The sequence below is a fragment of the Balaenoptera acutorostrata genome, chromosome 20 (genome assembly GCF_949987535.1).
Source record: "Balaenoptera acutorostrata chromosome 20, mBalAcu1.1, whole genome shotgun sequence".
NCBI lineage: Eukaryota > Metazoa > Chordata > Mammalia > Artiodactyla > Balaenopteridae > Balaenoptera > Balaenoptera acutorostrata.
Window position 1 is genome coordinate 44,865,715 of NC_080083.1, and position 23,404 is coordinate 44,889,118.

A 23,404-nucleotide genomic window follows, 5' to 3' on the forward strand; every position below is an offset into this window, starting at 1 on the left:
TGCTGAGACTCCTTTTGGACACCCTCTCCACCCCAGCTTCAGCCTCCAGCCGGCCAGCACCACCATACTGGGGAGGGAGGCGACTTGCCGTTTGGTTCAAGTCGGCCTGGGACCACAGTGGGGAGAAAGGAGTTAAAGCCGGGTCCCAGGATCACCAGGGCCGTGAAGTTCCGGTGGCCCAAGCTGGAGTGGAATGGGGAGACCAGCTAGGAAGAGCGATTTGGGACGGAAGAGGGGGGCGGTGCCAGCCATGCTAATCCGCGCTTCAGCTCCATCCGCGCCTGCCATCCACTGGTATACGGCACCCCCCACCCCACCCCGCTCTCAGCCCCTTGGCGGGTTTCTAATCTCCCCCATAGTGGGCCACCCTCACCCTAGGCCAGTCAGAGGCTAGCGCCAGCCGGGAGGAACATGCGTCCCTTCCGCCGTCCTCCCATTGTCTGTGCGGAGCCAGCGGAGGGGCTGCGAGGGGCGGGGCCGGGGCCGGAGAAGGAAGGGAGGGAGGGAGGGAGGGGCGGGTGGGAGCGGAGGGGGCGGGGGGAGATGTTGAGCCTTCAGGGACCGAGGAGGCGGCGGCAGCAGAGGAGACAGCGGGAGGAGGGAGGGAAGGCAGGAAGAGGGCAACCGAAGGCCGGGCCAGGTGGCTCGACCGGGTGCTGGCTGCGCTGCTCTCGGTTCCGACGGCCTCTCTCATGCGTTGAGGGCGCCCGGCTGGGCCGGACCGGCGGCCGGAGGGGAGGCTCCTCTCCATGGTCCAGAAGACCAGCATGTCCCGGGGCCCTTACCCATCCTCCCAGGAGATCCCCATGGAGGTCTTCGACCCCAGCCCACAGGTGAGGCGTGGTGGCCGGGATCGAGGGAAGGGGGCCGGTCCCGTGGACCTTGTGGGGTCGGATCGAGGGGGGCCGGGGAAAAAGGGGTTATATGCCCGGCGCCCAGGGGAGAGGGCTGTGCGCCCCCCAGCTCTGCCGGTGAATGATTGATGGGCGCTTGGCCGGGAGTTGTGCTGCGGTTTGGCTGAGCGGGGAGGAGGCGGTCGGGCCGCCTGTCACCCTCGCCTCCTCTTCCTCTCCCACGCGTCAGGGTCTCTGCTGCTCGGGCACCGGCTCCAGTGGGTTGAGAGTGTGGGTGCTGGCGGGGGCACCCGGGGGTTGAAGGAGGCTAGAGAGCGAGCTCAGGCAAAGCGGGGACGCAGAGCACGCTCAGGGGCGCTGGGCGGGTGTGGGTGGGGCGGGGGTGGCCAAGGCGGTGGTCAGAGGGCGGTGCCAGCAGGCCTTCAGAGCTGCAGACACTGGCCCTCGAGGGTGGGGAAGGGGCCAGCTCCGGGCCAGGCCCCCGTCCCAGCCACTTCAGCTCCGCCCCTGTATTGGACCACCTCCCCTCCCCCAACAAACACCCATGTTAACCCTCCTCCACCCCATCCCCCCCAGCCCCAGAAAATGCCTCCAAAGTTTGGAAAGTTGAATGGATGCCAACTCACCGTCCTGGAGGGGAAGAAACTGTGTTACCTGGGGGGCGTGGGGATGGGGGTGGTCTGCCGCCCCCTCCCACTCACACTTCTCCTGTGCCCCCAGGTTACCCCCAGAAAGGGGTATTCTTGGGTGGGGAGGGTGCCCATGGAGTGACCAGCAAGGTCTGGGGTGGTCGTGCCAGGGGATTTCTCTGGGACGTGTCCTTATCCAACCTGGCAACACCCCAAGGCTAGGATAGCATTAACTCTTTTCTTGCTGTGGCCAGCCTGGAGCAACTGTAACCACCATGATAATGTGGGCACGTGGGGTGTGGGGGTCAGGTCAGACCTAAAAATACCTCCCTTCTCCACCCCAGGCCCCTTGGAGCCTGGGAGGCAGCTGACTGGGGCCTTCCTTTCAGCTGTCCCTTGTCCCTCTGGGTGCCACTCCCTTTTCCTTGCCTGGGATAGTGGTGGTGGTCTGAAAGAGTCTGGGGCTCACTGGGGGAATCCTCTTAAGTTCATAGGGATCCTCAGTCCTCGAGGTTGGAGATATGTCTTGCTGGAGAGAAGGTGATGGGAGGGAGGATTCTCGAAGGGTTCCCAGGTGCCCTTCTCTCCCATCTATCCATCCTCCTCCTTGTACTCAGGCCCAAGGAACCAGAGCCTCTAGTCTGGTCATGGCTTACTTAGCTTCTTTGGCAAAGGAACTCTAGGATGGAGGCTGGGGGCAGGGGCTTGGAGGGCCTGAACCCTCAATGATTCCCCCCCACCCCACTCTAGACAGGCTGGGGGCCAATGTGTATATTTGAATTGGGGAGAGCAAAGAAGTAGCCCCCTTTACAGGAGGCCTGGAAATACCTGAATGGGTGGCTGCGTGAGAGGTCAGGCAGTGTCCACTCCACCCAAGCCAGGAGCCCAGCCAGTGGGACTGAGTAATTCTTCTCCGAGGCCCTGCGGGGGGCTGTGTCCTAGACTCATCTCGGGGCAGGGCCAAGGGACATTTAGATTGATGCAGCCTGGTGGATATCATGGGGACAGGACGTGGGCATTGGCAGCTGAGGGTTAGAGGGCTTGATCCCTCTTACCCCCTTGGGGGGAGGTATGATTACTATGACTGTGATGAGGGGCTGAGAAAAAGTCCTACCAGGATGGAGGCGGGGTGCTAAATCTGCCCCCATGGGTCAGGGTTGGGGTTAGATGTTTACTTTCCAAATACAGTTCCACGCCCCCTACCCCTCCCTGGGAATCTAGTTTTAGGTCTCCAAGAGCTGAGAGCTGCAACTCCCCTCCCCACTCTGCGAAAAACAAGGCAAGAGTTGGGCATGGGGAAAGCCAAGCTGGGCCTGGGTTGGCGATTTCTCTTCTCTCTGGGGGCCACAGGCACACTCAGCCCCGCTCTGCTCCAGCTGAGGTAGAGAGGGAGGGAGACTTTCCCAGGGGCTCTCTCCGCACCCCCAGCACTGCAGGCAGCCTCTCCCTCCCCCCTGAGGCCTCTGCAGCCTGCCCAGCGTCTCAATTAGCTTTGCTGCCTAATGAGCCTCCAGCTTCTCAGTGCCTCCCCCTTCCCAGCCTCTCTGGCTTGGTTTGGGGGTTTCTGTGTGTGCTTCCTAGGGCTCTCTTTCACTGTCCCCCACCCCGTGGCTGTGGTCTGGGTTCTCCCTCCCGCTCGGGCTGTACCATCTCAGGAAGAAGATAGAGGGGCGGGCTATTGAGATCAGGGAATGATATTTCCAAGGCTTGGCTGTGGTTCTGGGCCTGATGGGATGAGGGCTGGGAAAGGGCCTTTTTGATTCTACTCTTGTCCCTTCCTGGCTTCTCCAGGGCAAATACAGCAAGAGGAAAGGGCGGTTCAAAAGGTCGGATGGGAGCACATCCTCGGATACAACATCCAACAGCTTTGTCCGCCAGGTAATGGTTAGGCTGGGCTGAGAGGAGGGAGGTGGCTGGTTGGTGGAGACCAGGATTGGTGAGCTGGGTCAGAGGCTTTCTCCAGGCACCCTCCCCCATGTCATTTGTCACCTGCCTAGAACCACCCCATACCCTTACACCCCATGACCTCCTCTGCATATACTGTCAGCTGTACCCACTCCCTCAGCCCCCACCCAACCCCTCCCCCAGCACCAGACACCAGCCCCTGCTGCCTGCCTGCCTGCGTCATCTCATTCAGGGACAGCCTGGCCTGCCTCCTAGCTGGCTTCAGGCTGTCACCCACTCCCCCTGCCGGCTGTCTCCTTCCATGTCCTCCCCCAGAATCTGTGACAGCATGGGGTAGAGGCAGGTCCTAAGAAATGAGGAGCCAGGACATTTGGGTCCCTGGAGCCCTGATTAGGTATGGATCAGGGAAACGCCCTCCTCACATCCAGATGTGACTGTTCTTTAATACGCAGAGAGAGAAAGTGTGTTGAGGGAGGTGGAGGAGAGGCAGGAGGAAGTTGATATTAGAGAGGACTTTAGCCCAGCATCCCTGAATGAAGGGGGGTAGTGTAGCTGAATGGCTTTCTGGGGTTTTCTGTTCTCCCATCAGGAAGATGCTGTTCTCATCTCTGTTCTAACTCTCAACCCCAGGCCATCTCAGGCTCAGGGAGAAGCAGTGAGAGAGAGCTATGTAGTTGCTATGACTACAGAGCATCTCAACAAAGCCTGGTACCCAAAAAAGGCAAGAGGGGCTTAGGATCAGACAAGGAAAGGAGTACATTGAAGAAAAAATGGGCAGCATGTGAGGGCAGAGGACAGTAGGGAAGTCAGCCCCCATCCCCTCCCAACCCCCCCGGGCCAGGAGAGAGAGGGTGATGCCAGGCAGATCCACTACAGATTGGAGAGAGGCCCTTCTCTTCACTTCTTCTGTCTCCACGACACTTGGCACATGTGAGCCCGGGCCTGACTTGAGAGGGTCAGGAAAGGGGCTCTTCATCCCAGCATCTCCATACAAACACGAAGTCCTTTCTTTGATCTTTCCCTCATCCCCCGTGTTGCAGGACTGGGCTGGGGCCGGGGCTAGGAAGAATGACACTGTGCTCAGTGGAGCCCCTCTTGACAGAAAAGGGCCTCACTTCTTCAGTGTTTGCCGACCCAGGGGATCAGACCCCAGTCTCCAATCCTTCCTCCTCTTAGCTCTCCAGCTCTGACCCCCTGTAGGTGGCAGGGAGTGGGGGGGCAGTCCTTGCCACATCTCTGAGCTAAATATACCCTAGCAGTTTGCACATGTAGCAACTCTGCTTGTAACCTGAGCCCCCTGGGGGAACGGGCAGTTTGGGCCACCCCCTAGGCCAGCAGGGCCAGGCACTGAGGGCGCCGGGATGGAGGCGCCCAACCGGACCCTCGTAGTGGTGAGCTGGGGATAGAGTGAAGGTGGGGGGAGGTGGGAGCAGCCCCTCAGGAAAGCTGGTGGGAGGCCTTCACTCCAGCCTGTCTCCTTGCCTCACTGTTTCCTTGTCTCCCGCCATTTTTGGGTGTGTGTGTGTGTGTGTGTATGTGTGTTTGTGTGTGTGTTGGGGTCAGTAAGTGTCTCTCTGCCACTCCATCTCTGGGTCTGTTCCCCTGGCTCTCCTGGCATCTGTCTTTCTGACTCTGAGTGCTCCCGTCAGGAGGGGTGGAGAGTGGTAGATTAACTGGTTTTCACTCTCTTTCCTTTGCATCTGTTTTCCAGCTTCTTTTAGTACCCCACCCACCCCCCACCTTTCCCCGCTCCACTCTCCCATTTTCATGATTTGATGGGTAGCTGCACTCACTGATGCACCAGGGCGCTCTGGGGAGGTGGGAATTGGTCTTCTCTCTTTCCCAGCTTCCCTCCATACGAAGCTAATGGGCATTCCTGGCCAGGTGACCCTTTCCTGTCTTCAGGAAAGAACCCCCTCACCTCTGCAGTCTTGTTCTTTCTTCAGGTCCCCTCCTGCCCTTTGTAGCAACGCCACCGCTGCACGGTCACACAAATCCACACCTCCTGGCTCCTGCCCTCACATGCCCTCAGGGACACAGACACTGAGGGCGTCCCCCCGTTCCGCCCCATATGCACACACGTGTACCTGTGTGCATTCAGTCATACACACCAGGACATACCATAGAACATACCCTTGAAGTTGCACATCCAAGCACATCCGTGAATTAGCATGGTCATTCACGCCCTGGGTCTGGACAGGCTATGCGTGTCTTACACATGTGCCTGCATCACTGAGGGAGTTCCCTGTGCTCTGGGATGGTCGGTGTGATCAAGGCCTGCTTCCTGGCACACCCAGACTTCTGAGCCTGCCTTAACCCTGGCAGCCGGCAGCTCTAGTACTGAGGAAAGGCCTGCTCGTGTCCTTCTCTTAACTTGCCTTTTCCTGCACCACCCCAGGAATCTTGGGTTCTTTTTTGTATCTTATGAGAGCCTGAGGGCTGGGGCTCCCCAGCTTCTGGAAGAGGAGGTAGGATTCTATCTTTCCTCACCCTTGAGCAGAAAATGGCAAATTTTTGTGTGGCCCTAGCCCATGGAGCAGGCTGCCCATTGCCGCCAGTGCCGAGAGCTCAGGCCTAAGCTGGTGGCTAGAGCCCCTGGAAGGACTCACTGGGCCTGTGCTGAGTCTATCTCAGCCGGTGCTTTCTGGGGTTTTCTGTTCTCCCATCAGGAAGATGCTGTTCTCATCTCTGTTCTAACTCTCAACCCCAGGCCTGGGGGCAGGGGAGGGAAGGAGGAGCAGGGAGTGGAGGAGGAGACTGCACTCCACCCCTGCGCTGTGCCCCTATCAGGTTCCTACCCCTCCCTGGGCCCCAAGCAGCTGTCCTTGGACCTGCCGTAATCCCCTGCTTGCTGCTGTCACCCTTCCTAGGGCCACACTCTTTCCAGGGGCCTGCAGACCTCATTCTCCGGCTCTTCCCATCTAATACCACCTCCTCCTAGCCCTTGCGGTATCATGCCGGGCTGCCTGGGGCTTGAGGCATCCACGACGGGTGCCTTTCGAGGCCCAGGAGCTGGGGAGGCAGCGTTGGCCCTGAGCTGGCCCTGTCTGTTTTCAGGGATCAGCAGAGTCCTATACCAGCCGTCCGTCAGACTCCGATGTGTCTCTGGAGGAGGACCGGGAAGCCTTAAGGAAGGAGGCAGAGCGCCAGGCATTAGCCCAGCTCGAGAAAGCCAAGGTGAGAAAGACGGGAAGGGCTGTGCTGGCATTATTTCCCTTACCCCAGGCCTCAGAGACAGCCTGGACAGACCCAGGGTCAAGTCTTGGCCCAGCCACTTCCTAGCTCATGTACCCCTCTGATGTGCCTCTGTCTTTCACCTGTAAAGTGTAAGCTATAATAGCTGCCTCCTTATAAAGTACAGTAAGTGCCTAATTTCTACACATAATAGGAGCTAAACATTTCCACTCATTGCTGGAGTCAAATTTTCTGGGCTCTTATTAGCTGTGTGATCTTAGGCAAGTCACTTAACCTTTCTGAACTTTAGTCTCCTCATTCATTAAAATGAATATGGTGGGAGTTCCCCGGAGGTCCAGTGGTCAGGACTCAGCACTTTCACTGCCGTGGCCCCGAGTTCAATCCCTGGTCGTCGGGGAACTATGATCCCACAAGCCACGTGGTGCAGCAAAAAAAAAGAAAAGAAAAGAAAAAAAACCAAAAAATGAATATGGTAATAGTACTTAACTTCATTGGGTTTTTGTAATGAATAAATGAGATAATGGGTGTGAAACATATAACACAGTACCTGTTACACTACACGGTAGCTGCTATCATTATTATTACTATTATTTGCTCTTATTGTTGTTGTTGTTATTATTATTATTCCTTCTTGGTGTTATTCTGGGCTCTCCATTCCCTGATGCCCCCCTCCACCCTGAGAGGACTGAGTTCTATGGTTTGCTTTTTTTTTTATTGTGAAATTTAATATATGCATTAAAAAACTGCGTAAGCCATTCAGTATATGCTTTTATTTAAAAAAAATTTTTTTTGAAGTATAGTTGATTTACAATGTTGTGTTAGTTTCAGGTGTACAGCAAAGTGATTCAGTTATACATATATGTGTATATTCTTTTTCAGATTCTTTTTCATTATAGGTTATTACAAGATTTTGAATATAGTTCCCTGTGCTATACAGTAGGTCCTTGTTGTTTATCTATCTTATGTATAGTAGTGTGTACAGTATATGTTTTAATAAACAATTTACAAAACCAACCTCTCCATAATCACCACCCCAGTCAGGAAGTTGTACGTCCCATTGTGATTTAACCCTCTGGTTTTCATCTTCCTCTAGACCAAGCCAGTGGCATTTGCTGTGCGGACAAATGTCGGCTACAACCCATCTCCAGGGGATGAGGTGCCTGTTCAGGGAGTGGCCATCACCTTTGAGCCCAAGGACTTCCTGCACATCAAAGAGGTGGGGATGTGTTGGCATCTGGAGGGAGGGCAGGGTAGTGGGTGCCAGGAGAGGGGCTGTCAGAGCTCTAGTTGGAAAAAGACTTCTGAGCCAAGCAGAGCTGGGCTAAATCTGCTGTGTGACCTTAGGCAAATCTTTCCACCTCTCTGAGCTTCGCATTTTTCATTGGTAAAAATGGGATGGTAACGCCTAGGTCACAAGGTTGTTGGGAAGGTTTGTGATGAGGCCCGTCAGTGGGGTGGCAGTGTGCCAGGCACATGGAGGTGTCAGCATTTACTTCTCTCCCTGCCTTTCCAGGGTAGGGCTGGCACATGGGGGAGGAAGGACTCTCAGACTGGGGATGTGCTCGGGGGTGTGGGTGGTCCATGGCACAAGAGGATGCTGGTTCTGGAGAGTCCTGAGAATTGGGGGCTGTAATCAGAGGCTGGTACCAGGGCTGTTTGAGGGTGCCGCCCCCTGGGCGGGGTAGGCAAGTCTGGGGGTGGTGTCCCCTGGAGCTGGCTGCTGGCTTGTACCTCTAATCTCCCTCTTGGTCTCCCCCACCCCACCTGCCGTTGTCGTTTGCAGAAATACAATAATGACTGGTGGATTGGGCGACTGGTGAAGGAGGGCTGTGAGGTTGGCTTCATCCCCAGCCCTGTCAAACTGGACAGCCTGCGCCTGCTGCAGGAACAGAAGCTGCGCCAGAACCGCCTCAGCTCCAGGTGTTTGGCTGGGGGCAGGGCACCTCCGGGAGAGGCCAGCCAGCCAGCCAGGAGTAGGCCCTAAGGGTTGACGTGTTGCCCTGAGGACACAAAACTGTCTGTGGCATCACCAGTGGGGCTGGCAAATGAGGGCGGGGAGCAGGGGCCAGCCTGTGAGAGAACAGATCCCCCACCCTCACGCCCACCTCCTTTGCTCACGGCTCCATTTGCCTCTCTGCCCACACAGCAAATCAGGTGACAACTCCAGCTCCAGTCTGGGAGACGTGGTGACTGGCACCCGCCGCCCCACGCCCCCTGCCAGTGGTAAGAGCTGCCGCCACGCCATGGGGTCGGGTGGAGCTCCTGGGTGGGGTGGTCTCCCCACTGCCTGTCCCCTCCTTTCCCTGCAGTTGGGGGTACCCCAATCCTGAGTCCTCCAGACACATCCGGTGGTACCCCCTCCATGAAGAGCAGGACACCCCACAAGCTGGGCCTGTCCATCAGCGCCCATTCTGTCATGTCTCTACTCTCCCATTTCTTTGGTAGCTCCATCTCTCTGCCTGACTGCCCTGCCCCTACCCCCCATTCATTTCTCCCAGCCCTGTTCCATTCACCTCTTCTTCTTTCTTTTTTCCCCATCCCATCCCTGCGTTTTGTACTTGTGTCTCCATGTCCATCTCACTCCTCCCCACCTCGCCTCCTTCCTCCCTCATCCTGACTCTCCGGTCCAGGTAATGAAATGACTAACTTAGCCTTTGAACTAGACCCCTTAGAGTTAGAGGATGAGGAGGCAGAGCTCGGTGAGCATAGTGCCTCTGCCAAGACTAGCGTTAGCAGTGTCACCACCCCGCCACCCCACGGCAAGCGCATCCCCTTCTTCAAGAAGGTAATTCTTGCTGGGTTCTTGCGATAGGGGAGGTCAGAGCCCAGCGCTTTGGTGGGGGAGGGGGGCTGGAATGGATTCCGATGTGGTATCAGCCTGATTCTGTGGGAATCAGGCCTTCCTGCCAAGGAGGAGGGAAGGGTAGAATGGCACCAAGAATGGGCACGTCTGTCTCCACCCACAACTCCACCCTGGCCCACTTCCCCGGAAGGGATGGTTCTTGCAGTGGAAGCACCCTTTCTCTGGGAAGGCTGCCCCCGCCCCTCAACCGAAAGCAGGGTCTGGGTAATGAGACCTGACCTTTCCCCGTCACTGCCAGTGGGATAGTCCATGTTTACCCCCACTCCCACCTGTGAAGGGGAAAGTGGAATGGTGACCCTTCTTGGCCCTTTTCGGACTCCATGGGGCTAGGGTGGGCACACGGGGATCTCCTGGCTGCAGAGCAGGACAGTTAACGTACCCTTAAAATGGGCAGTTTGGCCTGCCCTGGGGCCAGGAGATGGGCACCAAATTAGAGGCTGTCACTCTTCCCAGCTTTTTTCCAAGACCCAGAAAGGGGGTACAGGGTGTCTGAATATTCCCAAGTTCACTGGACTGGCTGTCAGTCCTGCTCCCAGCCCTGATCCAGGGCCGTCTCTGGCTCCCCCTTGGCACGGGGTCCCATCCCCTCTCTCTGGCTCTGTCTGTCACTAACACGCATGCCCTGTTATCTCTCCTCGCCTGCCCGCTCTCCCTCCCTCTCTTGTCCTGGCTCCTCCCTTGCCCTCTGCCCCTGCCTGGGTACCTTCCCCTTTTTCCTCCCCCTCCCTCCTCTTGGCAATCTCTGGACCCAGCCAAACAGAAGCAGAAGTTGGTGAGTATCACAGCTTTCTGTGTCCCCCTCCGCACCCCCTGGGATGAGCTAGGGGGACCTTCTAACACCCATTCCCATATCTTCCCCTCTTTTCCCCAACCCTTCCTGGTTCTCCCTCGCCATACCTCCCCACCCCACCCCGATCCCCACATCTGGACTTTGGGACCAGGGGGAGGAAAGGATGCATGGGGGAGCCTGGAGGTGGGGGAATAGGGGCTAATGCCATCTCCACTCTGGGGTTTCCCCTCCCTGCTTCCCCCCCAGACAGAGCATGTGCCCCCCTATGACGTGGTACCTTCCATGAGGCCCATCATCCTGGTGGGACCGTCGCTCAAGGGCTATGAGGTAGGAGCCCCTAGAGGCGAGTGGACCCAGAGGGGCCCAGACCTCCAGAAAGACTCCATAGAAAGGTCTTCAGACCCCAGAAAGATCCCCCAGCAGCAGGGCCCTCCCAGGGTTTCCTCCCCAGAGGGCTACAGACCTTCAGAGACACCCCCCTCCATGGGGGGCCCAACCCCCAGGGAGACCCCAGAAGGGTCTAGTCCTCTCAAAAAAACCCCAGAAAAGTCCTCCCAGAGATCCCACCTAAAAGGATCTTTGCAATCAGAGACCCCAGTGGAGGCCCCTCAGGCTCAAAAGAACTGCCCCCTCCCCCCAACAGGGACTTACTCATCTCAGGGATTTAAGAAGAAAATGGAATGTCAGGGGGCAAACACCTAGCAGTCCACCCTCCCTGAGGGGCTTTAAACACCTGACTTCTCCTCCCCCCTACCCCACTCCCCGCAACCTCAGGTTACAGACATGATGCAGAAAGCTTTATTTGACTTCTTGAAGCATCGGTTTGATGGCAGGTAAGACCCTGGGAGCTGGCTCTCCACTCCCACCATGGTTCTCTGCTGCTGGGGATGGGCAGGATGGCTTGAATGACAATCCTGGAACTCTTGGATTGAGGGATAAGAGGCTGTCCTGGAGCCTGGGGAGTAGGCAGGGCATTCTAGGCCACCCTGACCCCTGGCTCCTCTTGCCCCATCCCCCAGGATCTCCATCACTCGTGTTACAGCGGATATTTCCCTGGCTAAGCGCTCAGTCCTCAACAACCCCAGCAAACACATCATCATCGAGCGTTCAAACACACGCTCCAGCCTGGGTGAGCCCACCCCTTAACTCCACCCCCACCCCTGCTCTGGGGCCAGATGTGGGAGGGGAGAAGGGGGGCATCTCCAGAAATGCTCTATTTGCCCACGGCCTCCTGGGAGGCCCCCTTACATTTCCCCCTGCCCCATGACTCCATTCTCCCAGCTGAGGTTCAGAGCGAGATTGAGCGAATCTTCGAGCTAGCCCGGACCCTTCAGTTGGTTGCTCTGGACGCCGACACCATCAACCACCCAGCCCAGCTCTCCAAGACCTCACTGGCCCCCATCATTGTTTACATCAAGATCACCTCTCCCAAGGTGGGTGCAGGAGTCTGACCCTATTGGAGACAGGAGTGCTCTGGTTGGGCTGCCTGTGTATAAACCCCAGGCACTGCTTACTAACTGTGTGACTTAATCTCCTCGAGCCCAGATTCCCTGCTCTGTCGAACTCCATTGTCTGGATATTGTGACGGTTCAACCTAATGTGAATACTTAGCACTTAGAAAGGTCTGGTATAATATACCTGGTCATGTTTTTATTTTTTTTTTTAACTCATTTATTTATTTATTTATTTATTTATTTTTGGCTGTGTTGGGTCTTCGTTGCTGCGTGTGGGCTTTCTCTAGTTGTGGCGATCGGGGGCTACTCTTCGTTGCGTTGCACGGGCTTCTCATTGCAGTGGCTTCTCTTATTGCGGAGCACAGGCTCTAGTCGCACGGGCTTCAGTAGTTGTGACACATGGGCTCAGTAGTTGTGGCTCGCGGGCTCTAGAGTGCAGGCTCAGTAGTTGTGGTGCACGGGCTTACTTGCTCCGTGGTATGTGGGAGCTTCCCAGACCAGGGATAGAACCCATGTCCCCTGCATTGGCAGGCGGACTCTTAACCACTGCGCCACCAGGGAAGTCCCCCTTGTCATGTATTAACTATTTTAAATATTATTATTAGGGTCATGCAGGCCAGTCCCCTGTCTCTACTTTGTTGACTTCTTCTCCTTAGTCCAGAAAACAGAAAGAATTCTGTGCTTTCTGTCCCAGTGTCACCCAGCTACTTGGCAGCGGGTAAAGACCTTTCCTGTCTTTCGATTTCAGCCCTTTTTGCTGCACTGCCTTCATGTAGGCCTTGATAGAGATGAAATCGGTAGGAAGGCTGATTTACTTCCTGGTCATATAGCGGCTCCATTAGTTTTCCCTCCTAGACATTAGTAGGGGTTTGAGAAACATGGAAGGTGAGCTTAGGTGAAGGATTTGAAATGAGAAGACAGCATGGGGTTCAAATCCTAGCTCTGATTGGCTTATTTTTATTTAATTACTTAAATCTTGATTTTGGTTTTTTGGGTTGTATTTTATTGAGCTTGTGATCTTGGGGGGATTATTTAGTCTTTGCACCTCAATTTCTTTACCTACAAAATGGGAATTATAATCATTCTCATATGTTATTATTGAGAGGGTTGGAAGTAATGATGTGAAGAGCCCAGAGTTCTGTCTGACTGATGAAGGCAACCAGAGGTGGTAACTATTAACATCTCATGCTAGCACCCAGTTTCTTTTTTTTTTTTTAATATTTATTTATCTGGCCGCTCTGGATCTTAGTTGCGGCACACGGAATCGTCATTGCCACCTGTGGGATCTTCGTTGCAGCACACGGGATCTTTTAGTTGCGGCATGCGGGATCTAGTTCCCCGACCAGGGATCGAACCCTGGTCCCCTGCGTTGAGAGTCTTAGCCACTGGACCACCAGGGAAGTCCCTGAGCACCCAGTTTCTTAATCTTTCTGAGTCCTAAGTTTCTAATGAGCATAAAGGGGGTGATGGGATTTAAGTACTTCCTGGGGTGGTTGAAAGGATCAAATGAGACAATGGCTGCAAAAACACTTTGTGAACTAGAAAGTTAACAGACACTTCCATTGCCCCCACTGAGCACTGACTGAGGTTAAGGGTGGGGACTCCGGAATCAGACTGCCTGAGTTTAGGTACCAGTGCTACCACTTACCGGCTCTCTGCTCTTTTGGCAAGTCACCTAACTTCTCTATGCTTCAGTTTCCTCATCTGCAAAATAGGAATCCTCAAATGGTGCTTGTGAAGATTAAATAAACAAATTAACCACGCAAAGTGCCTGGTACCTACTAAGCACTGTATCTATTCTTTTTTTTTTTTTTTTTAGATTTTTATCTTGAAATAATTTCAAATTTATGGAAGAGTTGTAAGAATAGTAGGACTATCTTTGAATACCCTTCACTCAGATTCACTACTTTTTTAACAGCTTTATTGAAATAAAAGTCACATGCCATTCAATTCAGCCATTTAAAGTATACAATTTAATTTTTTTCAGACTCACTAATTTTGAACATTTTGCCACATTTACTTTATGTATGTATGTATTATGTATATGTGCGCTTATATATGTGTATCTTTTTCCCTGAACTATTTGAGAGTAAGTTGTAGATATTGTATGCCTTTATCCCTAAATATTTCAACATGTATTTCTTAAGAACAAGGACATTAACTTACATAACCACAGTACAATTGTCAAATTTAAGAAATCTTATCTAAAAAAAAAAAAAAAAAAAAAAAAAAAAAAAAAGAAATCTTATCTAAAATACTGTCCATCTTCAGTTTTCACCAGTTGTCCCAATAATGCCCCTTATAGCAATTTCCCCTTCAAGCCAGGATCATGTGTTGCATTTAGTTGTTATATCTCTTTATAGTCTTTAAGCTGAAAAATTTCCTCAGCCTTTCTTGGATTTTCATGACACTGACATTTTTTTAAGAGTACAGATCACTTATTTTGTAGATTGTTCCTCGGTGTGGGTTTGTCTGATGTTTCCCCATGACTAGATTTAGGTTTTACGTTTCAGGTAGGAACATCACCAAAGCGATGTGTCCTTCTGAGTGCATTGCATCAGGAAGCACAGGATGTCAGTTTGTTGTATCATTAGTGCTGTTAACTTTGATCACTTAGTTAAGGTTGTAGCTTTATGTTTAGCTATTATCAACATTATTACTGTTATCACTGAGATGAGAATAATAATAGTGGCTGCATAATGGCATTATTGTCAGGACTAAATAAATTGATTGTGTAAAAAGCACAGAATAGTGCCAGTACATAGCACGTGTCCCTATAAAGGATGGCTACTGCTGTTTACGTGGAGGGGAAGTTGGCCCAGAGAATGAAGCCTATAAAGGTTACAGGGGTTGGGAAGGAGAATCACCGCCCTTCATACAGCCACTGCTGGAACTTCCCAGGACAGGCTGGCATGAGACCCAGGAGAGAGCCTGAGCACTGTGTAGGATGGACACAGGACTGGTGAGGTCATTTCTGAAGAGGCGGCCAGGGCTGAGAGTCATGGAACATCCCCTGGCCCCGATACTGTCTCTCCACACTGGCTGCAACCAGGACCTGCCTCTCCGGCTTGGTGCATTGCAGGGTCCCTCTAGCTCCTCTTCTCCCCCCACAAACCAGGTTCTTCAGAGGCTCATCAAGTCTCGAGGGAAGTCTCAGTCCAAACACCTCAATGTGCAAATAGCAGCCTCGGAGAAGCTCGCGCAGTGTCCCCCCGTGAGTGCTCAGACCCAGGGGAAGGGAAGGGGCGACGTTTGGGTTCTCCGGGTGTCCTCTGGCCTGCATGAGAGAGTGACCGGGAACGCCTGGGCGGGGTCCAGAGATGCAGGCGGGTTTTCTGGGAAAAGGGTGCCGGACGTTCAAGTCCCAGAAGCACCACTTCTCTGTGGAGAGTTAAGCCCCTCTCCACGCCTTGGTTGCCTTATATCTAGAATGAGGGAGTTGGAGTATCGGGGTACCAAGACCTCTTGTAGTTCTGTCGATTTATCTATCTAAGAGCCCTCCTCTTCCTGGACATCCAGAGGTTTCTTTTTAACTTTGTCCTTCAACCCCTTGACTCCACCCACTGCCCCAGGCCACACCCTCACCCCTTGGTCATGCCCAGCTCATCCCAGCCCTGCCCTTAACCCCGCCTCCACAGGAAATGTTTGACATCATCCTGGATGAGAATCAATTGGAGGATGCCTGCGAGCATTTGGCCGAGTACTTGGAAGCCTATTGGAAGGCCACACACCCACCCAGCAGCACTCCGCCCAATCCGCTGCTGAACCGCACCATTGCTACTGCAGCCCTTGCTGCCAGCCCTGCCCCTGTCTCCAACCTCCAGGTACAGGTGCTCACCTCACTCAGGAGAAATCTCAGCTTCTGGGGAGGGCTGGAGGCCTCGCAGAGGGCCAGGGCGGCGCCCCAGCAGCAGGAGCACACTGTGTAGGTGCCCCGCCCATGTCCCCTCCCGCCCAGGGCTCGGAACTGAGGAACTGAGCACAGTGAACATGGGCAAGGAAGGGAAGAGTTTTATTTTGTAAAAAACAGTGATGAGTGGCAGCTTCTGGTGTCTGTGGTTTTTGATGGGATTGGGGCTGGCTGGTGGGGCCTCCCTGGGCCTGGTCCCATAGGACCATATCTGCTGCCCTGGGGGCTTTTGCCTTGGGGGCCTTGTAGGATAAGTGATTAGGAAGAAACAGAGGAAAATCAATATATGTTTTCTGGACTCTACACCCATTTTAGACTCAACAGAGGTCACAGCATTTTAGACGCAACAGACCAAGGGCCCTCAGACGCAGGGAATCCCACAGAGCAGGGCCATTCAAACCAGAGAAACTGCCCCCTCCTCCAGAGCCCTAATCTCAGGAGACTTCTCAGTAGGGACCCAAAATGAAGCATCTTCCATGAGTTGAACCTTCCATCCTTCTCCCAGTTAAACAGATTCCAGGAAAGACCCTCCTGTGGGTTCTCCACCCTGCCTTGATCTCCTCCCATGGGAGCCAAGGCCTATCTCTGAGGTCAAACCATTAAGTATTGGGTTCTAGATTAGAACCAGAAGAAACCCATGAAATCATTCTAGACCATTGCTTTTCAAATTTGTTTTCAGCACCAGAGCCCATTTGTTCACTGAATCTTGTGTGGAAGCTCAGTATGTAGACAAAGCATCCTTGCTCTGCTCAGAGGGAGCTAGTGGCCTGGCCTCCGTTTCACTTCCACGGGGACCCCTGAAGCACTCTGTGCCCTGTCCAGCCACCCCAGATCTCCAGGGAATAGTTTGGAAATTGCTGCTCTTGTCTAATCCCCATCACACCACCACAGAGACACTGGGCCACTGAGACAGGAGTCACTTGCTCAGGGTCACACAGCTTGAAGTAGCAGGGAATGGGGCTAGAACCCAGGCCTCTTTGCACCCCACCCAGCAGCCTCTATGGCCTTCTTCATATGGCATTTGGTGCTGAGGACACTGGGCCATCTCATTGTTGCCAGTGGGGGATAGAGACCCATCAGCCTTCCCCAGCCTGCAGCTTTGAGTCTTTGTTGGGGGCAGGGGAGGAATCCTATCAACCTTGGAGACTTTGTCATCTGACTAGGCAATGGGGTGGGGGGAAGTGTGGGGTTCCGGAAGCCTGTGATTAGGGTCTGGTTGGGCTGAAGGAGCTGGCTGAAATCCCCCCTTAGTATATTTGGGAAACTGGGGCAATGACTAACCCAATCAACCACTAACGAGTGGCAATACTAATGAGCTGTTAATGATGATTTAGCCCAAGACAGCATTAATGTGTGCCTTGAGGAATTGATGACTAATTGTTCGTGGGCTCTCTACCATGGTTACCAGGAGAGTTCATGCCTTCACCCACCTTAGGAAGGTCCGGTGCCCCCTCTCCTAGTGGAGGAGCAAATGCCTTGAATTCTGTCCTCTGACTCTCTGGCTGGGCTCCAGAGCCGTTTGCCGGCTGCCCATCCCCTAGGGTCAGCACCCTCCTCTCCTTCAGCCAGGCTGGGTGTCTTGGTGCCCTCACTAACCTGCCTTGCTTTGTTGTGTTTCTCTCACTCCTGCCTGACCTGCATGGTGTGTGCCGTCTGCCTGCTAACCAGGGACCATACCTTGCTTCCGGGGACCAGTCGCTGGAACGGGCCACCGGGGAGCACGCCAGCGTGCACGAGTACCCGGGAGAGCTGGGCCAGCCCCCAGGCCTTTACCCCAGCAGCCAGCCGCCAGGCCGGGCGGGCACCCTGCGGGCACTGTCCCGCCAAGACACGTTTGATGCCGACACCCCTGGCAACCGAAACTCTGCCTACACGGAGCTGGGAGACTCGTGTGTGGACATGGAGACTGACCCCTCCGAGGGGCCAGGGCTTGGAGACCCTGCAGGGGGCAGCACCCCACCAGCCCGACAGGGATCCTGGGAGGATGAGGAAGACTATGAAGAGGAGCTGACCAACAACCGGAACCGCGGCCGGAATAAGGCGCGCTATTGCGCAGAGGGCGGGGGTCCAGTTCTGGGGCGCAACAAGAATGAGCTGCAGGGTTGGGGGCGGGGTGTCTACATCCGCTGAGAGGCAGGGGCCACACAGTGGGAGGAAGGGCTCTGAGCCCAGGGGAGGGGGTGGGGACAGAGGGGCTCACCACTGCGGATGTATCTTGCCTCCAGGGGGCGCTGTCTCCCTCCTTTCAGATGCCTTTGCTCAATGTTTGGGGTTTCTTTGGTGGTAGCATTCCAACCAGCTCCTGGGACTCCCTTAAGCCTCAGCGGTAGGTTTTTACCTACATGCTGTGGGTGCATGGGGGGATGACAACCTTCCTGCAGTATCCCCTCCCCCACCTCAGGGGGCTCTCTCCCCTCACCCAGAGAAAAGGTGCAGTTCCTTAACTCCTTCTACTCCAGGCTCTAAATGAGTGTCCTAAAATGGGGTGGCCCTTTCTTTTTCCAACCTGGAGTATTTGGGAAGGGTAGGGGGGCTTTTCCTGGAGAGGGAGACCACAGACTCTTTCCCATGAGGTCTGTCTTCCCCAAGCCCCAGATCCAGGGTCCTTCACCATGCCCACCCCTCCCCCTAGCTTCCTGGCAGCATTGTCTGGGAGGTGAAAGCTACAGCATTGGAAGCCCCACCGGGATCTCGTCTTCGGGAGTGGTCTGGGTAGAAGCTGGCAGGCATCAGATGTAGTGCCCTGTGCCCGCCCAGGACCTAGAACCCTGAGGAGGGGGCAACCTGTGATGCTGCTACCCACCCCACCACCTCCATGCCTCAAGGCTTTGCCTACCCCAGGAATGAGCTTTGCCTACAACATCCCTTGCCTGCAGCCATCAGAAGAGGGGGCCCCTCTGCATCTGAGCCCCCCCATCCCCTTGTCACCTGGGTGTGGAGCCCATGGAACACTCTGGTCCAGCTCATTTTGAAACCAAAAAACTGCTTCACTTTCACCCTGAGGCCCCAGGGAAGAGGCCCTGTGGGTTGGTGCCCCAGAGGTAATCGACACCCCAGGGGTTGCCTCAGGACCTCGGATCTCCCCCGGGGGGCTTGGCTGCTGCTGCTGCCGCTGCTGCTCTGTATCTGCCTCTTGTGATCCCGTCCTTTACCCACGTCCACGGCCCCCAGGAGAGGCCTTGGTACCCCCTCTGCCCTGGATCGTCCCTCTGCCTAGCATCCCGTAGCCCAGCAGCCCTGCCCCCCACCCCCACCAGCACCCAGCTGGGCCAGAGAGAGCCGATTGTGCCAACGAGGACTGGGCCCTGCCCGGCTGCCCGCCTCAGGGATGGGCGCCTCATGCCTGTCTCGCCACCTCCTGTGCCAATGTTGTCCCCCCCACCCCCCACCCCCACCCTGGGGTGGGGCGCAGCTTCCACTTACTGGTTAGAAGAGACCACTGCCCAACCTTTCCCCTTCCTGTCTGGTGTCCTGTGCCCCCATCTGTCTGTCTGTTCGTCTGTACTCCCCTAGGAGAAGTATTTTGCCACATATAAAACCGCCGTCCTGTCCTTTGCGGCCACCTCCTGAGCCTGCTTCTTTGTTCCCGCCTCATGGTTGCCAGCCTAGGTGTGTGGGAGCTGCTGATGTGCAGGGAGGGAGAGTGAAGGGGTGGGTGCAGGAATAAAGCCGTGGCCAGTCTCAGCTCAGCTCAGCCCCAAGCCCCATGCCTGTCCAGTCTGTCTCCCCATAAGTAGAGCCAGGGAAAACTGGAAGCTGAGAGGGGAAGTGGGGTGCCCCGGGTTTCGTTCAGGGGGTCAGATCCAGAGCTACTGGCACGCTGTCTTAGAGGCCGGTGCTTGTTTCTCTGCTCCTGTGGCCTCAGCTGCTCCCCAACTCCCCAGGGAGGGATGGGCTGAGCTTCCGGCTCCCTCCACTGATGCCTCCACACCTACTCACCCCAGCCCCTGCTAACCAACCTGGTGGGAGGGGAAGAGGTCTGTTTGTGGGGAAGGGCAGAGAATCAGGAACCCCCATCCCAGTCCCAGACTGACAGAAAGATCAAAAGCCAGGAGGAAAGTCAGCAGGTGACAGTGCCCGTTCCTGCCACCATCAGCTGGCCGGATGTGGACTTGTGACGGTTGATCCTTCCTGCTGTCGCCTGTATCCTGCCTCACCCAGCACGCACAAACCATTTCTCCACTCTCATGGTTCTTGTTTTTGGGGTGGTGGACCTGAATGCTCCTGCGCAAAATGTGTGTGTAGAGGGCAACAGATGTCCAGACCCTCCAGATGAGGGGTTAGCAAACCCAGGGAAAGAGGAACTGGGGAGGCCCACAGGTCGAGTGACTGGCCCATGGTCAACAGGGAGGTGATGGCAAAGCCAGCACTGCTGGGACTGGAGCCCAGTCTGCCTGCCATGGTAGTGCTCCTCCCACTGCCTTTCAATGGAATCAATCTTTCTTTCCCGTGTTTAGTCATTGAGCAAACATTTATTGAGCATCTACTATGTACCAGGCACAAGTCTAAGTGGGAGCTACAGACAATTCAGGGCAGCACAATGAGCTCTCTGATGTGGGAAGCAGTGGGTCCTGGGGGAACCTGGAAGAGGGGTCCCTGCCTTAACCTGGGGAGATCAGGGTGGGCTTCGTGGAGGAGGTGAGGCTTGAGTGGAGTCTAGAAGGCTGGTTAGGAATTAACCTGGGCAGAGAAGGAGGGGAAGTGTTCAAGGCAGAGGAAATAGGTGACATGCATGACACGTTCTTGGCACTTTGCTAGCATAGTGTACTCTCAAGGTGGTGGTAAGAGAGGGGTCAGCAGGAGCAGGTCACAGGGGCCTTGAGTCACAGGGAGTTTGGGCTTTGTCCTCAAGTTTGTGTGCAGAAATTGAAGGACTGTAAGCAGCGATGGTAAGATTGCCTCGGTTGCAGTTTGGAGCATAGATTGGAGGGAGGCCTAGCTTGGAAACAGCTGCAATGCTCCAGGTGAAAAATGAGGAGGGTTTGCAGTGGAATGGAGAAGGAGGCGGTGGCTGCCAGAGACATCTAGCAGTTACGATTGAGAGCTCTTGGAGAGTGATTGGAGGCAGCTAGTGAGAAAAAGGGAGGCATCTGGGGTGACTGTGGGTGAGGGTCTTCCCAGACATAGAGGAAGCAGGTGAAAAAACAGGTCAGAGGCAGAAATGATACTTAGCTTTGGACGAGGTGGGTTTAAGGTGCATGTGGGAGAATCTCCAAGAGGAGAAGAGCAGAAAACAGGCTTGGTCTGGGGCTGCACAGAGGAACTCCATCTGCAGTGGACCCTGGTACTTTAAATCAAAGGCAGGGCTCATTAGCTTCAGTTTACAGATAAAGCTCAGCGAGGTTAAGCAGTCTGTCCATAGTAACACAGCCATCAAGCAAGGACATGAACTGAGATCGGATTTCAAGTTCTGTGGTGTCCATGACACCCAAGCCTCGTGCTAATTCCCCTGGCCCAGGATGCCCTAGCTTCTGCAAGGGAAGGGGTGCAGGGGAGGAGAAGGCAGGTGTCTGAGTATGTTTCTGTCTTCTCTCCACGTGTCTTCTGCCTGAATTTGCCCAGAACTTGCTGGCAGAGGCATTTCTAGGTGGCTTAGAGATATTGAGAGATGAGGAGAGACTTTTTTTTTTTTTAATATTTATTTATTTACTTATTTATTTGGCTGCACTGGGTCTTGGCTGCGCTGGGTCTTAGCTGTGGCATGTGGGATCTTCAGTGGTGGCATGTGGGATCTAGTTCCCTGACCAGGGATTGAACCCGGGCCCCTGCGTTGGGAGCGCAGTCTTGGCCACTGGACCACCAGGGAAGTCCCTGAAGAGAGAGAGGCTCTTGTCTCCTGGTAACCATAAGACCTCAACCAGCACACAATAAGCACGTTGGTGGTTGTCAACATGTGAGGATTTCAACAACCGTGAAGTTGGCTGGGACTAGGCCCAGGGAGGCTGGTGCTATGACCGCAGCCACCTCAGGGACTCAGGAACTGAGGTGCTGGGGACCCCTCCTATCTCCCTCCCTGACCAGCTGCTTCTGTCTTTTGAGTAGGTTCTACCCTAGAGTGAGCTGAGGTCGGAGAGACTGAAGGTTTCCACCATCCTACAAGTGAGCTGAGTTGAGGCCACCAGGGCCTGGGAGTGGGGTGGAAAGTAGGGTGGTTTCCAGCCCAGTACCCTTGACAAAAATCTTGTCTTAGCCCCAGTAATCACATCCTCGGAGAAGTGTGCCTTGGCTCCCTTCTAAATCAGGCCTTCCAGCCTACTGTCTCTCAGGGTTTTTTTTTTGGTTGTTTGTTGGTTTTTGGTGCGTGTATTTGTCTCCCTAACTAGATGGCAAGCTCCATAAGACCCGGACAGGGTCTGTTTTGTCTGCTTGGCATGTTCCTAATTCCTGACTCACATCTGTCAAATGAATGAATAAATGAATGAGTACCCCCTAGGATCCAGGCTCTAGGCCTCACAGCAGAGGCAGCTCTTGTCTGTTTACTGAATGTGCTCCAGCGAGCAGAACGTCACTTTCAATTCTGCTATTGATGGTGGGGTCAGGGTGCACTAAGAGGTTCCTTCCCGCCTCCCCTCCAGGAAACAGATGGTAAAAATGCTTTAAACATTGCTGCTTCCCCTAGCACCCTCTGCGCCCCTATCCTACTCCACCCAGCCACAGCCCCAGCTCCTTTTTAACTAGGGCTGAAATGGAATCAGCCCAGATGGGCTCTGGTAGTCAGTTCTCCTTCCTTCTAACTCTGGGCACCACCCTGGGTGGGATGAAATTTCTGTATTTTGTGAGCTGTTCCCTCTTCTCTCCGCAAACTTCCCAGCCGTCCTCAATCCCCTTCAACTTGCGCTCATACTCCTTTTTTTAATACTCCAAAGACCATTTCTCAGGCTGTAACTTAACTTATGGCCCTTCAGTCCGATAACAACACATCCTCACTGTATGCCAGGTGCTGGCTCGGGCAGGGAGTGGGGGTGGGGTACACAGATGAGCATGACATGACCCCGCCCTCTGAGACTCACAGTTTTTGGGATTTTTTTGTTTTTTATGGCCACACCTCATGGGATTTTAGTTCCCCGACCAGGGATCGAACCCAGGCCCTTGGCAGTGAGAGTGAGGATCCCTAACCGCTGGACTGCCAGGGAATTCCCTAGGACGCACAGTTGACTGGAGAAAGCAGACATGCCAGTTATCGTCTCAGTGTAGAAAGAAGCCCCATTTAGTTGGAGAACCAGGCCAGGGCTTGGGAAGTAGGTGGCTTCTATGGCGGGCACCTAAAGGGACAGAGGAACCCACCTTTCTGAGAAGGTGAAAGACATTCAGGTGGAGGAAATACAGAAGCAAAATCATAGTTGGGCCTGTGTGGGCAAGGACCATGGATGCAGAGCATGGGGGATAACCTGCGGACGCAGGTGAGGGTGGTTCATGGAGGCTCTTCAATGTCAGGTGAGGAGACTGATCTGACTCCAGTGGGCAATAGGGAGCCATTGAAGGTTTATGAGCTGTGGAGTAACAGACTCTGAGCTGTGCTTTAGGAAGGTTAATAGGGATGTGAGCGGATGCTCTGAGTGGAGGGGAGGCAGGGAGACCAGTTACAGTGTTGTTCCCTCGGGGAAGGGCAGCACTCATGGGCTGTAAGAGGGCAGTGGCAGAGGGCTAGAAGGAGTCGAGTCTCCTGTGTGGTGACGGGTCTCTCTTAGCCGCCCCCTCAGCCTGAGTTTGGCTTGCCTTCCCCATCTCTCCTTTTGTCTTCTGGTTTTTCCCAGTTTAAGCAAAGAAGGAAATTCACAAACAGCCACAAGCAGCTCCCTCTTCC

The 23,404-nt window shown here is 54.5% G+C and overlaps 1 protein-coding gene across 5 annotated transcripts; it reads left to right on the forward strand.

Annotated features, from left to right (window-relative positions):
* Nucleotides 1-563: 563 nt before the first annotated feature.
* On the forward strand, nucleotides 564-19,162 carry CACNB1 (calcium voltage-gated channel auxiliary subunit beta 1). Of its 5 annotated transcripts, none has more exons than XM_057536566.1 (14): nucleotides 564-833; nucleotides 3,275-3,361; nucleotides 6,446-6,565; nucleotides 7,677-7,799; nucleotides 8,367-8,503; nucleotides 8,730-8,806; nucleotides 9,214-9,368; nucleotides 10,483-10,563; nucleotides 11,011-11,069; nucleotides 11,256-11,365; nucleotides 11,518-11,669; nucleotides 14,809-14,904; nucleotides 15,329-15,514; nucleotides 17,269-19,162. In XM_057536566.1, the coding sequence occupies exons 1-14, from the start codon at nucleotides 750-752 to the stop codon at nucleotides 17,728-17,730; spliced, it is 1,929 nt and encodes a 642-aa protein (XP_057392549.1). In that variant the 5' UTR covers nucleotides 564-749; the 3' UTR covers nucleotides 17,731-19,162. The 5 variants fall into 5 exon arrangements, with proteins under 5 accessions (XP_057392549.1, XP_028021113.2, XP_028021111.2 ...); XM_028165312.2 differs by lacking the exon at nucleotides 9,214-9,368 and adding an exon at nucleotides 10,199-10,218; XM_028165310.2 differs by lacking the exon at nucleotides 17,269-19,162 and having other exon boundaries at nucleotides 15,329-15,732.
* Nucleotides 19,163-23,404: the final 4,242 nt, after the last annotated feature.